At 41.6% G+C, this 15,715-nt stretch overlaps 1 protein-coding gene across 5 annotated transcripts in view; it reads right to left on the reverse strand.

Annotated features, from left to right (window-relative positions):
* Positions 1-15,687, reverse strand: part of LOC122708795 (elongation factor-like GTPase 1) — a 61,739-nt gene extending 46,052 nt beyond the window's left edge. For all 5 annotated transcript variants that reach the window (XR_006345324.1, XM_043925340.1, XM_043925339.1 and 2 more), the window contains exon 1: positions 15,529-15,687. Coding sequence is in view for 4 of the 5 variants with exons in the window: in XM_043925340.1 (XP_043781275.1) it covers positions 15,529-15,566 (38 nt within the window). In the remaining variant the exon portion in view is untranslated. The remainder of the gene's footprint in view (positions 1-15,528) is intronic.
* Between the last annotated feature and the right edge of the window lie 28 nt (positions 15,688-15,715).

Consider the following 15,715-nt stretch of genomic DNA (forward strand, 5'->3'; position numbering starts at 1 on the left):
TCAGTTTTAACTTTGATAAATCTGTGGAACCCATCCTTTCCTATTTCAACTCTAATATCAGCATTTACTTCCATACTATAATTTGCATAGATTGATGCAAGAGATTTCTAATTGGTTTGCCCAAACCTAGTCCAGTAGTTCTCAAGGTATATTTCCTGCAACAGCAGGCCTCATAATCACATGGGAATTTATTAAAAATGCAAAATCTCTATAAAAAACTTGCTTGTCAGAGATCTGGGTATAGAAAGAATCAATCAGCATTTTAAAAAGCCTTTCAGGTGCTTTTAGAATAAATAATGAGTCTCATCTCTTCCGATCGATTCTCCAAACCAATATCCAAGTACCACCTCTAAAAGTCTCAATATCTCCATGCCACTCTCTTGCCTTTTAAACCTAAGAGGCTCATAAATAAGGGAAGGTTACATAACCTCTTCACAGACTGTTTCACAGCTCATACTTGGAATTTGCTTCTCCTTATATAATTCAAATGAACTCTATTAAAAGCTATATGCTACATTTAAATGCAGAAGATTATAGATAGGAAGAATGATTATCAATCACCTTCCAAAAAGCATAATATGGGAGAGAACAGATGTCTAAAAGGATCAATTCCACAATTCCCTGGAGGTATTTGACCTAATATAAAAATAGCACCATCATCATTTATCTCTCTCTCCATTTTAACGCACTGAATAACAAAAACTTGAAGCTATCAAACGACAAGGTTTTTAGAATCCAGTAACTACATAGACAATGGAGAGGAAGGACCTGACTCTTACAAAATGATCTCAGAACTCTTAGATGAAATGCAGAAAATACAGAGTTAGCAAATTTGAATATTCCAGAATGCAACCTACAGATTCAATGCAATCCATGTCAAAATACTACTGGCACTTTTCACAGAACTAGAACAAATAAACCCAAATTTGCATGGAAACACAAAAGACTCCAAGTAGCCAAAACAATTTTTAGGAAGAAGAAAGCTAGAGATCTCACATTCCTTGATTTCAATCTGTACTATAGCTACCTTAATCAAAACATGGTGATGCTGGCACAAAAAAAACAGACACATAGATCCACTTAACAATATAGAGACTATAAAAATAAACCTGAATGTATATGGTCAAATTTATCTAAAACAAAGGAGGCAAAAATATATAATGAGAAAAGACGATTTCTTCAATAAATGATGTTGGAAAAACTGGACAGCTATATGCAAAAGAATCAAAGCAGACTACTTTCTCACACCACATGGATAAAGACTTAAGTATAAGACTGGAAGCCATAAAACTACTAGAAGAAAACACAAGCAGTATGCTGTTTGAATCTGCCTTCAATGCAGGAGACCAGGGTTCAATCCCTGGGTTGGGAAGATCCCCTGGAGAAGAAAGTGGCAACCCCCTCCAGTGTTCTTGCCTGGAGAATCCCATGGACAGAGGAGCCTGGTGAGCAGTCCATGGGGTCACAAAGAGTTGGACACGACAGAGCAACTAACACACTATGCTCTCTGACATCAGTCTTAGCTATATTTTTTTGGATATGTCTTCTCAGATAAGGAAAACAAAAGCAAACAAATGGGACTACATCAAACTAAAAACTTTTTGCACAGTGAAGGAAACTAAAGTGAACGAGAAAGTTGCTCAGTCATGTCCGACTCTTTGTGACCCCATGGACTGTATAGTCCATGGAATTCTCCAGGCCAGAATACTGGAATGGGGAGCCATTCCCTTCTCCAGGGGATCTTCCCAACCCAGGGATAGAACCCAGGTCTCCTGCATTGCAGGCAGATTCTCTACCAGCTGAGCCACCAGGGAAGCCAGAAGGAAATTAAGAACGACAACAAAAAAAGGCTGCCTAACTGAATGGAGGAAGACATTTCCAAATGATGTATCTGACTGATAAGGAGTTAATATTCAAAATATCCAAAGAACTCATACAACTCAACATCAAAAAACCTCAAATAACCCAATTAAAACATTGGCAGAGAACCAGAATAGACATTTTCCAAAGAAGATATACACATGGACCACAGACACATGAAAAGACGCTCAACATCACTAATCATCATAGAAATACAAATCAAAACCAGAATGAGCCAACAGCTCATACCTGTGAGAATGACTATAAAGGCTGCTACAGTTATGGTGTTATTATCAATTTCTCCCTTTATGTTTGTTAATATTTTCTTCATGTATTTACATGGGTCATGTATTTACATGCACATCGGGTGCATATACACTTAACAATCGTTATATCTTCTTGCACTGATCCCTTGATCATTATTTAATGCCATTCTTTGTGTATTGTTACAGTCTTTTTTTAAAGTCTATTTTATCTAATATGAGAACTGGTACCCCAGATTTCTTTTCATTTCCATCTGTGCAGAATACCTTTTACCTCTTTCACTTTCAGTCTGTGTGTGACTTTAGATCTGAAGTGGGTCTCTTGTAGGTATCACACATAGGGGTCTGGTTTGTGGATCCATTCAGCCAATCTATGTCTTTTGATAGGAACATTTAATCCTTGTACATTTGAAGTAATTATTGATATGAACTTATTGCAATTTTGTTAACTCTTTTTGAACTATTTTCATAGTTCTTTTCTTCTTTCGTTCACTTGTGAGTTGATGACTATCTTTAGAATTAGGTAACTTTAGATACTAGAATTAGGTAACTTTAGATACCAATTAGATACTTTTCTCTGTTTTTGTGTGTATCTATTACAGATTTTTGGTTTGTGGTAACCATGAGGCTTACAGACAATAAAAATTCTCTCTCTCTGTACACACATCTGTGTGTTTGCTTACTTCTTAATTTATTATTTTTATTGAAGTATATCTGATGTACAATATTACATAAGCTACAGGTATACAATGTGGTGATTTACAATTTTTAAAGGCAATGTTCCATTTGCAGTTATTGTAAAATATTGGCTATATTCCCCATACTGTACAATATATCCTTATAGTTTATTTTATACCTGTAATTTATCTCTCTCACTCCCCTACTCCTTTATTGATCCTCTCCCTCTCTTCCCTCCTGGTAATCATTAGTAGCCTCTCTATATCTGTGAGTCTCCATCTTTTTTTTGTTTGTTTGTTATATTTACTATCTTGTTGTAATTTTTAGATATCACGTATAAGTGATTTCATATTTGAAATCTTTCATATCTTTCTCTGTCTGACTTATTTCACTTAGCATAGTGCCAAGTCTATTCATGTTGCTGCAAATGGCAAAATTTCATTCTTTTTTATAGCTGAGTAATGTGTGTGTATGTATATATATATACACATATATAAAACATCTGTATCCATTTATCTGTTGATGAACACTTAGGTTGCTTCCATATCCTGACTATGATAAACAATGCTGCTAAGAACACTGGGGTGCATATATCTTTTAAAATTTATGTATTTGGTTTTTTGGGGATACATAGCAGGAGTGTAATTGCTCAGTTATATGATATTTCTTTTTTTAGTTCTTTGAGAAAGCTCCATACTGTTTTCCACAGTGGCTGCACCAATTTACATTCCCACCAATAGTGTACAGGGTTCCCTTTGCTTCACATCATCATCGACATTTGCTATTTGTGCTCTTTTTGATGACAGCCATTCTGACCAGTATGAGGTGATACCTCATTGTGGTTTTGATTTCCATTTCTTTGATAATTAGCCATGTTGAACATTTTTGATATGCCTGCTGGCCACTTTACATCCTATTTGGAAAAGTATCTAATACTATCTTCCGCCTGTTTTTTAATCACTTAAGAAAAAGACATTTCTTTTTGGTTGCACTGGATTTTCATTGCTGCATGCAGGTGTTTTCTAGCCGCAGTGAGCAGGGGCTACTCTCCAGTTGCAGTGCATGGGCTTCTCACTGCAGTGGCCTCTCCTGTGGAGCATGGACTCTAGGGCACATGGGCTTAGTTGCATCGTGGCATGTGGGATCTTTCCTGACCAGGGATCAAACCTGTGTCCCCTGCACTGTAAGACAGACCCTTAACCACTGGACCATCAGGGAATCCCTCTTTGCTTTTTTTGATGTTGAGCTCAATGAGCTGTTTATATATGTTGGACATCAATCCCTTATTGGTCATATTATTTGTAAATAATTTCTCCCATTCAGTAAGTTATCTTTTTGTTTTATTGATGGGTTCTTTTGCTGTGCAAAGGTTTTAAGTTTAATTAGGTTCCATTTATGTTTCCTTACATTTCCTTTGTTTAGGAGACAGATGCACCATTCTTCTACATGTAGTTATCCAGTCTTCCCAGCACTACTTACTGAAGAGGCTATCTTTTCTCCACTGTATATTTTTGCCCCCTTTGTCACAGATTAGGGGACCATAGGTGCATGGGTTCATCTCTGGGTTTTCTATCCTTTTCAATTTATTTACATGTCTCTTTCTATGCTGATATCATACTGTTTTGATTACTGTAGCTTTTTAGTTATAAGTGATTATTTTAAACTTCTGATCTCTTAAATTCAAACCATTTTTAGCAACCCTGCATTTTTTACTCCCTGCCCCCAAGTTCACTGTTTTGACATATTTCACATGTCCTGTAACTACTCATCATGGGTATAGATGATTTTACTACTTTTGTCTTTCAGTCTTTCAACTAGCTATCTATGTGGTTGCTCTGTTATTTTTAATGTGCATTTGCCTTTATCAGTGAGATTTTTCCTTTTGGAATTTCACATTTCTAGTTGTGGCCTTTTCTTTCCAGGTTAGAAAAGTTCCTTTAGCATTTCCCATAAAGCCAGTTTGGCAGTGCTAAACTATTTGAGCTTTTGCTCATCTGTAAAACTCTTTATATCTCCTTCAAATCTGAATGATAGCCTTCCCCTGGTAAGGTATTCTTATTGTAGGTTTTTTTCTTTACAACACTTTAAATATATCATGCTACTCTCCTCTGGCCTGCAGTTCTGCTGAAAAGTCAGGTGACAGCCTTATGGGAGTCCCCTAGTATAAACTAGTTGCTTTTGCCCTGCAGATGTTAATATTCTTGCTTTATTTCAATTCTTGACATTTTAATTACAATGTATAGACAACTTTGGGTTGATCTTGTTTGGGACTTTCTGTGTTTCCTGGATCTGGATGTCAGCTTCCTTCCCTAGGTTAGGGAATTTTTCAGCTATTACATTTTCAAATAAGTTCTCTGTCCATTTATTTCTCTCTCCTCCTCCAGGGGCCCCTGTACTGTGACTATCAGGATGCTTGATGTTGTTCCAGAAGTCTCTTAAACTCTCATTTAAAAGCTTTTTCTTCTCTTTTGAGTATTTTCCACTATTTTGTCTTCCAGTTTGCTTATCCCTTCCTCTGTATCATCTAACTCACCATGGCATTACTACCAGTGTATTTTTAAATATTTGTGTATATATTTGGCTGAGCTGGGTCTTAGATGTGGCATGTGGCATCTTTTAGTTGCAACATGTAGAATCTCTCTCTCTCTCTTTTTTTTTTTTTTTTTAGTTGTAGCATGTGAACTCTTAGCTGTAGCACATGGGATCCAGCTCCCTGAAAAAAGTGAAAGTGTTAGTCACTGAGTCATGTCCAACTCTTTGTGACCCCGTGGACTGTAGTCCACCAGGCTCCTCTATCCATGGAACTCTCCAGGCAAGAATATTTGAATGGGTAGCCATTCCCTTCTCCAGATGATCTTCCCAACCTGGGGATTGAACCCAGGTCTCCTACATAGCAGACAGATTCTTCACTGTCTGAGCCACCAGGGAAGCCTTGACCAGGGACCAAGCCTGGGCCCTCTGCATCGGCAGCAAGGAACCTTAGCCACTGAACCACCAGGGAAACCCCGAGAATATTTTTAATTGCAGTTCCAGTATTCCTCAACTCTTTAGATATATTTTCTATTTATTAGAGACATCTAACTTTTTACTGGGTTCATGCATTCTTCTCCAGATTTCTTTGATGATCTTTGCCTATATTACCTTGAACTCTTTATCAGAGAGATTGCTTATGTCCACCTGACTTAGTTCTTCTTCGGGGGTTGTGTCTTTTTCCTTTATTTAAAACACGTTCCTTGCTCATCTCATTTTTCCTAATTCTCTTTTCATTTATATATATTTGGTTGGTTACGTTTCCTGATGTTAGAAAAGGGGCCTTATGCAGGAAACACACTAGGGTCCCAGCAGCACTCTCCTGTAAATGCTCTGCGGTGCCCCCTTTGCAGTTCTGTGGGTCCTTCTGTTGTGGAGGGTTAACTACTGTGGGTGCACTGGTAGGTGAGGTTGTACCCTGGCCCATATGGTTGCCAGATCCCATCTAATGTGGAGGCTGCATCTGTTGTTGAGCAGGCCTAGGCCCGGGCACAGTTGGCTGCATGGCCCAGGAAGTCCTGGAGCCGGCTCAGGAGTGGACAGGGAAAGGTACCAGGGTGGGTGGATGGCTGTGGGCTATTGCTCTCCCACTGATATGTGGAGCTGTGTCCCAAGATCTCTGTCTGAAGGTTTCTAGGGGTCCCGTAGCTGCTGTCAGCCAACTGAGGGGTAGAGCTGGGTCTTCAGGTCTAGACTTCCAGACCCAGGCATTCCAGATCTTGAGTCAGCCCACTGATGGGAATGTCTGGGTCCTCATAGCCGGCTGCAGGATCCACTGGTGGGTGGGCTGCCTCATGCCCCTCTGTTGGGCAGGGCCTGGTCCTGGGGCAACAAGGGGATTAGGGAGACCAGGGCAGCCAGCCTGCTGGTGGGTGGCTTTGTGTCTCTGCCCAGTTAGCTGCCTGGCCTAGGGAATCCCAGGAGCGGTGCTGACCGCTGGTTGAGGGGCCAAGTCACGGCACTAATAAGCTAGAGGGAAGATTCCAAAAACGGCATCTACAGCTCCAGTGTCCACGTGGAGAAAGAGCTCCCCAAAGGCTGTGCCATTGTCCTTGTCCCCAGGGTAAGTCCCAGCTGCCTCCAGTCTCTCTGGAAGACTGTCCACAACTAGTAAGAGGGTCAGCCCCCGGTTCCCTTCAAACTATTGATTCTGCCCTTTAAGGGCAAAGTCTCTGTTTCCCACAGCCCTTGGGCTCTCTCTAAAGCAAGGCCCACTGGCGTTCAGAGCCAAACATTCTGGGGGCTCATCTGCCCCAGTGTAGGCCTGTGGGTGGGGAAGCCTGATGTGCGGTTCAGACCCCTCTCTCCTGGGAGAGAATCTCCACAATTGTGGCTATTCTTCTGCTTGTGGTTCACCTGCCCACTGGCGCCGGTCTTGACTAAACCTCATATTTGCCCTTCCTGCCCCTCCTGCGGCTCCTTTCTTATGTCTGTAGTTGTAGATGGTCTTTTCTGCTGGTCCTCTGGTTGTCCTCATAGACAGTTGATCTATAAACAATTTTAATTTTGAGGTCCTCTTGGGAGGTCAGGTCTTCTTACTGCATCATCTCACCCATTCCAAGTCTGGTCTTACCTTTTTTCTTTTTTTTAAATGTTATCTCTAGGAAATGATGGGTGCTTGCTAAACTTACTGTGGTAATCATTTCTTGATGTATGTGAATCAAATTATTATGCTGTGCAATTGAAACTTATAGAGTGCTGTATGTCAATTATATCTCAATAAAACTAGGAGAAAAAACTGATTTGAAATCCACAAAATTAGGACATATACCAGGAAAGGGGATTATTTTAAATCAATTCAAATTCACATCAGATTCAGTTAATATTCTTAATGAAATTTTTTATCTTAGACATCCTTTTCACGAAGGACTGTGTAAGAATTATGAACATGGAATCTGTAAAATAAAGGGTTATTTCTTAAACTTCAACTTGCACATAAATCACAAGGAATCTTTTAAAAATGCACTGAAATCGAAACTGTGATAAAAAGTCTTCCGACAAACAAAAGCCTAGGGCCAGATGGCTTCACAGGCAAATTCTATCAAACATTTAGAAAAGAGCTAATGCCTATTGTTCACAAACTCTTCCAAAAACTGCAGAGGGAGGAACACTCCCAAACTCATTCCACCAGGCCACTATAACCCTGTTACCAATACCAGACAAACCTATCACAAAAAAGGAAAATTACAGGCCAATATCACTGATAAATATAGATGCAAAAATCATCAACAAAATAATAGCAAACAGAATCCCAGAAACAGAACAAGAAACAAAAGGAATCAAGATTGGAAAGGAATAAGTAAAACTGCCAGTTTGCATGTGACATGATACTATACATAGAAAATCCTAAAGATACCACCAGAAAATTACTAGAGCTAAACAATGAACTTAGTAATGTCACAGGATGCAAAATTAATACACAAAAATCCCTTTTATTCCTATACACTAACAACAAAAAATCAGAAGAGAAATTAAGGAAAGAATCCCACTCACCACTGCAACAACAACAACAAAAATAAAATGCCTAAGAAAACCTACCTAAGGAAATAAAAAACCTGCAGGCAGAAAACTATAAGACACTAATGCTAGAAATCAAAGACAACACAAACAGATGGAGAGATATATCATGCTCTTGGATTGGAAAAATCAATATTGTGAAAATGACTATACTACCCAAAGCAATCTATAGATTCAATGCAATCCCTATCAAATTACTGATGCATTTTTCACAGAACTAGAACAAAAAATTTTATAATCTGTATGCAAACACAAAAGACCCTGTAATAGTCAAAGAAATCTTAAGAAAGAAAAACGGAGTTGGAGGAGTCAACCTTCCTGACTTCAGATTATACTACAAAGCTATAGTAATCAAGACAGTATGGTATTGGTACAAAAACAGAAATATAGATCAATGGAACAAGATAGAAAGCCCAGAGAAAAACCATACACCTATGTGCATTTATCTTTAATAAAGGAGGTAAGAATATACAACAGAGGAAAAAAAAGTGTCTTTAATAAGTGGTGCTGGGAAAACTGGACAGCTACATTTAAAAGAGGCTTCCCTGGTGGCTCAGATAGCAAAGAATCCACCTGCATTGCAGGAGACCTGGGTTCAATTCCTCGGTGGGGAAGATCCCCTAGAGAAGGGAATGGCTACCCACTCCAGAATTCTGGCCTGGGGAATTAAAAAAATGAGATTAGAACACTTGCTAACAGCATACACAAAAATAAACTCAAAATGGATTAAACACCTAAACGTAAGGCCAGAAACTATAAAACTCTTAGAGGAAAACATAGAACACTCTTTGATATAAGTTGCAGAAATATCCTCTTTGATCCACCTCCTAGAGTAATGGAAATAACAAATATCAACAAATAGGACCTAATAAACTTAAAAGTTTTCGCACAGCAAAGGAAACTGTAAATGAGATGAAAAGACAACCCTCAAAATGGGAGGAAATAATTGTAAACAAAGCAACTGACAAAAGATTAACCTCCAAAATATATAAGCAGCTCATACAGCTCAATATCAGAAAAACAAACAACCCAATCAAATACTGGGCAGATGACCCAAACAGACATTTTCCACAGAAAACATACAGATGGCCAATAAACACATGAAAAGCTCAACCTTGCTCATTATTGGAGAAATGCAAATTAAAACTACAATGAGATATCACCTCACACCAGTCAGAATGGCCATTATCAAAAATTCTACAAACAACAGACGTTGGGGAGGATATGGAGAAAAGGGAATCCTCTTGCACTGTTGCTGAGAATGTAAACTGATATAGTCACTATGGAGATTTCTTTAAAAACTAGGAATAAAACTACCATGCATGCATGCTAAGTTGCTTCAGTCATGTCCAACTCTTTGCGACCCTAGGGACTGTAGTCTGCCAGGCTCCTGTGCCCATGGGATTCTCCAGGCAAGAAGACTGGAGTGGGATCTTCCTGACTCAGGGATCAAACCCCAGTCTCTTGTGTCTTCCGCATTGGCAGGCAGGTTCTTCACCACCAGCACCACTTGGGAAGCCCTAAAACTACCATATGACCCAGCAATTCCACGACTGAGCATATAGCTGAGAAAACCGTAATTCAAAAAGACATATGTACCCCAGCGTTAACCATAGCACTATTTACGACAGCCAGGACACGGACGCAACCTAGAAGTCCACTGACAGATGAACAGATGAGGAAGCTGTGGTACGTATATACAGTGGTATATTCCTCAGCCATCAATAGGAACGGTTTTGAGTTAGCCGAACAGAGGTAGACAAACCTAGAGCCTATTGTACAGAGTGAAGTAAGTCAGGAAGAGAAAAACAAATATATGGAATCTAGAAAAATGGTACTGATGAACCTGTTTGCAGGGCAGGAATAGAGACACAGGCATAGAGAACAGATTTGTGGGCCCAGCGGGAGAAGAAGAGGGTGGAACAAACTAAGAGAGTAGCACTGACATATATCTGGAGAAGGAAATGGCAACCCACTCCAGTATTCTTGCTTGGAGAATTCCACAGACAGAGGAGCCTGGCAGGCCATGGTCCATAGGGTCATAGAGTCAGACACGACTGAAGTGACTAAGCATGCACTGACATGTATCCACTACCATACATAAAACAGATGACTAGCGGAAGCAGCTGCATAGCACAGGGAACTCCACTCGGTGCTCTGCAATGACCTGGAGGGGTAGGATGGGGGATGTGTGAAGGAAGGGGTGGGAGGCAGGTTCAAGAGGGACGGGACATATGTATACTTATGGCTGATTCACACTGCTGTATGGCAGAAACCAATAAAACATTGTAAAGCAATTATCCTCCAAATAAAAATAAAGTAAAAAAAAAAAGAAAGAAACCACCTGCCAATTTGTTCCCTATTGCACAGTGTAAGCCTAACAGGTCAGAATTAAATACAGAGGGACCACATAAGACAGATGCCAGGATACAGGCTCCCTGAATGAGTCTGGGAAAATTCTACTTTCCACTGTACACAGGACTCCAGAGAATGAAAGACAACATCCGGGCCTTTTAGACTGGATTTGAACTTTCCTATTGAACAAATGTGGCTCACACCACTTGCTGACTACAAACTCTATCCCAAATGAGGCTACTGGTATTTAGAGAAATTTAAATGTCTTTTTTTTAACTTGACAGAAATCATATACTTGATCTTTTTTAAAAATGTCAATTTCAGCATTGAAAGAGTAGAAAGTAAGTAATTCATGATAATGTCAAGTCTCAGCTACAAACACGGCCTCCAGCAAAGTGGATGCATTTCCACAGTCTGATAAGCTGCCCCTGAGATGTCCTCTGAGCGGGTTTCCTCTGAAACAGGGACCACCACCCCCCGACGGCCCATCTGACAGGACCTTTGGAAGGAGCCTCACATTGACAACAGTCAGTTCTCTCTCCTCAGACACACTGCTTGGCCCCTACATCTTTTATTTTTATCTCTTTAAAGTTTTAGCCTTTCCCCAATATCACTGCATCCCTCTCCACTGTCCCTCAGGAAACAGCGTTTCTCAGTGTCTTTAGATGGTACTCTGCCAATTGTTTCTCTGGATTCTCGCCGCCAAACGCCACCTGACCTATGATCAGTCTCTCTGAGGTCTGTCTCCTGCTTTATTCTCTGCAGCTCTTCTCTGTGTTCTAACCTAATGTCCACAGCCTTTGGAAGGGCCCCACATGTTGACCATGTGGGCAGCTCATGGTTCCGAGTCCTGTGCCTTCCACCTCCTGGGCATCTCTACTTGGGAGTGTCCCTCCTCCTCCAACTCCACAGGACCAAATTCCAACCCATTCATTCAACAAAACTAAGGACTCTGTGGCAGGTCCCATGTTTAAGAACTTATGCTGGTATGGCAAAACCAATACAATGTTGTACAGTAAAGTAAAATAAATAATTTAAATAAAAAAATAAAGTCAATTAATGTGATACATCATATTAATGGATTAAATAAAAAATGGATTAAAAAAAAACATATGGTAATACTATTGATTCCAAAAGGCCATTGACAAAACACTATATCCTTTCATGATAAAAATAACTGACAAAGTAGGAATCGAAGGTAACTCTTCCAGCCTGATAAAGTACATCTGTAAAATACACACCTCTAAATCACACCTAATAGTGAAAGACTTAAAACTTTACCCCTAAAGTCATGCACAAGAGAAATATGTCTGCTCTTTTCACTCCTGTTGAGCACTGTTATAGAGACTCTAACCAAGGCAATTAGAAGAAAAAAAGGGGAGGGCACACACACACATCCTATCAGAACTAATAAATGAATTCAGCAAGGTTGTAGGTATGAGATCAATATATGACAATCAGTCGTATTTCTGTACACTAACAAACAATCCAAAATGAAATGTTTAAAGTCTCATTTGCAACAGCATCAAAAAGAATAAAATACAATACTTTAGAATAATCTTAACAAAAGAATTGCAAGACGTGCATACCAAAAAGCACACACACACAAAAAAAAAGAACTTATGCTGCCAAGTCCTCTTCAGCTTGGAACAACAGAAGCTCTGTATTTCAGCTGGGTCTATGGCTGGCCGCCGACAGAGCATTTTTCACAGCCTACTTCACACTGAGGTGTGGCCATCAGACCATGTTACAGGTGATGGAGTGCAGGGAGCTATAAGTCAAGTCGCTCAGTCATGTCTGACTCTTTGCGACCCCATGGGCTCCTCCATCCATGGGATTTTCCAGGCAAGAGTACCGGAGTGGGTTGCCATTTCCTTCTCCAATAAAGCACAGTGAAGCACAGACGCAGAAAGGACTCTTGTCTCCGCTTCCTCGTCCCTTCTCTTGGGCTTAAAGGCAGAGTTAAGGAACTGAGCCACCCAGCCATAAAAAGCCCTGGGGATACTGAGACAACAAGAGCTAGAAAATGAATGACAATCTAGTGGAATGGAGCCACCTACCTCCCAGACACTCACATGCCTAGACACTTGTCTGAAAGAGTAACATTAACTTGCCACCCTTTGTAAGTCACAGGAGAGGCAGCCAGACCAATACTGTAAGTCCTACACCCACTACGCAAAGGCATCCTGTAGGCACGGGGGGATTCATGACCAAGAAGGTGGAAAAAGTAAGCAACCCCTGTGCATCCGGAGACCACCACCATCCTTGGTGGAGACCTGGACTCAGTTCTGGATCTGATCACACAATGAGGCTCCTGTATTCCCTCAGTTTCCCTTCCTCTCTTTCTCTCTGTCCTCCAGGGAAGGTTCTTATCTCTTCCAAACAGTACAAGAGGCTTCTGCCCCCAGGACCCCACTCCTACTCCTGGACTCACACCCTGTAAATGCTCCTTTGTTGTTCCTCCTTCACAAACACTGAATAGCTCCTTGCTTTTCTGTTCTGTTTCCCACTGTCAATAGCACTGACTCTGCTCTCTAGACAAGAGTGTCCCAGCATCACCCCCCACCGCGACACACGTCTCAAGACTGACTTAAGGCCCTCTTCCTACAGTCATCAGACCATACACTCTCCTCCCATCATATACAAACTTTGAAATAATGGTCAGGGTAACTCTCACTGAAACACAAGCACAGCTGGACAGAGACTCTCACGTCATGTACCCCAGCCCGCGACTCAAGACGGGTATGTGAAAGCTTCAGCAAATGTCTACCGAATATGAACCTTGCTATGACCAACCTAGAGAGCATAATAAAAAGCAGAGACATTACTTTGCCAACAAAGGCCCATCTAGTCAAAGCTATGGTTTTTCCAGTAGTCAAGTATGGCTGTGAGAGTTGGACCATAAAGAAAGGTGAGCACCTAAGAATTGATGCTTTTGAACTGTGGTGTTGGAGAAAACTCTTGAGAGTCCCTTGGACTGCAAGGAGATCAAACCAGTCCATCCTAAAGGAGATCAGTCCTGAACATTCATTGGAAGGACTGATGCTGAAGCTGAAACTCTGGCCACCTGATGTGAAGAACTGACTCACTGGAAACGATACTGATGCTGGGAAAGATTGAAGGCAGCAGAAGGGGAGGACAGAGGATGAGATGGTTGGATGGGATCACCGACTCAATGGACAAGAGTTTGAGCAAGCTCCGGGAGTTGCTGACAGACAGGGAAGCCTGGCGTGCTGCAGTCCATGGGGTTACAAAGAGTAGGAAACGACTGAGTGACTGAACTGAACTAAACCACCATGCTCTCTCGGAAGCCCCCCAACCTCAACAAACAACTCCCACCCTTGGTAGACACCAGAGTCACCTCAGTAGCTTCCTAAACAAAGGTTCTTACTTTGCACTCTGAAAATCATCTTTTCTCTAGGATGGAGCCTGGAATGTACATTTAACAAAAAAAACTCCACAGCTAATGCCAATGCTCATATAGGAATCATTGAAAAGTAAGTACAGTTGCCTCTGAACGACATGGGTTGGCATATGGGTGTTTTTTCAACAGTAAATCCAACAGCTCCGCAGGACCCAGTTGAATCCAGGGGCACAGATGGCTGATTCTAAGTTACACCTGGATTTTCAACTACTTAGAAGTTGGCACCCCCAACCTCTGCTTTACGGGTCAACTGTATTCAAATAACAATTGAGCTATGATCTTACAACTAAACTCGAGTCAAACACTGAAAAGAATTTATACAACTTGCCTCAGAGTCATGTCAAGACACAGTTGAAAGCTGATGGGGACTCCACCTATTATTTAAGTAGCCAAAAACAACACATAATTATCTCATTAGTCAATCATGGAGTCTGCCGTTGATGCAGTGAAATATGCATTTTACCTATGTCATGTGAAAAGTGACATAAGAAAGCTGATGCCTCAAAGGCTCCACGTTAATTATCCAATACACAGACAGCCTGTACTTCCTCACAATCTGGAACACACTAGAGACAGAAACTACCTAACTAGCTCGTGGTCTAAATGCAGTTAGGACCAGGGCTTTGCTTCCTAATTCCCGGTCATGGAGAGTGCAGGGCTTTCTTCTCAGTTGCTGGCATGGCCCTGCTGAAAACCGAATACTGGCTCAGATGGATGCATGGTCAGAGCCAACGAGGCAGACTCTCCCGTGAGGAAGGGAGAAGATGGACTAGAGGGAAATTCCAGAGCAGAGTCACAGAACACAAACACTGCTGTTCTCACCCCATGTCAGGACACAAGAGGGATGCCAAGAGCTGGAGAAGCCAAGCAAAAAGTGGCCCTGAACCCGCAAACAGCAAGTGATGAGAGGACACGGGCAGACATGAAACAGTGAAGCTGAACTAAGCCAGAGGTGTAGGCTAGAGGGAGATGTGGGGAGGGGACAATCCCCACACTCAGGTTTTCTAGCGCATTGGCCTGCGTTTCGGTAGGAAGTCTGTACTTCAGTCCATGTTTCCGACTAAATTAGCAGCCATGTAACCGCACAATTTCTTCAGCCAATGGATCTCAATTGTCCTACCTGTAAAGTATATAGTCTATATGCAACATTCCCATTGTTTGAGACAATCAGATATGGAATGTGAACTATTTTTAAAGTATAAGACATCTTGCAAATGCACGGCGCTAGTGTTAACTTACTAATTTAAAAACAAGCAATTATATTATCCCCGGGGATAAGTGGGGACGTCGCTGCGCCCGCGTCCCCGCACCTCCGCGGGGAGGCCACTTTGAGGGTTTCGTCCCCTACGCGGCCCCAGCTCACTTCCGAGCCCGGCCGCCGCCACGCCGGCCGTTCCTTACCCGCAAGTACAAATCTGACACAGACACCATGTCCTCATGCTCCCGGCTCCTCGGCTCCTACAAACTCGCAGCTTCCGCCGTTCCACCGCGCCCTCCGTAGTCAAGGCAACCGGGGGAGCCCAGGCGACGCACGCGGCGCCGGCTTCCGGAGGCGACAGAGACGCGCGCGGGTCAAAGGTCGTGCGTC

The sequence above is a fragment of the Cervus elaphus genome, chromosome 15 (assembly GCF_910594005.1).
Source record: "Cervus elaphus chromosome 15, mCerEla1.1, whole genome shotgun sequence".
Classification (NCBI taxonomy): domain Eukaryota; kingdom Metazoa; phylum Chordata; class Mammalia; order Artiodactyla; family Cervidae; genus Cervus; species Cervus elaphus.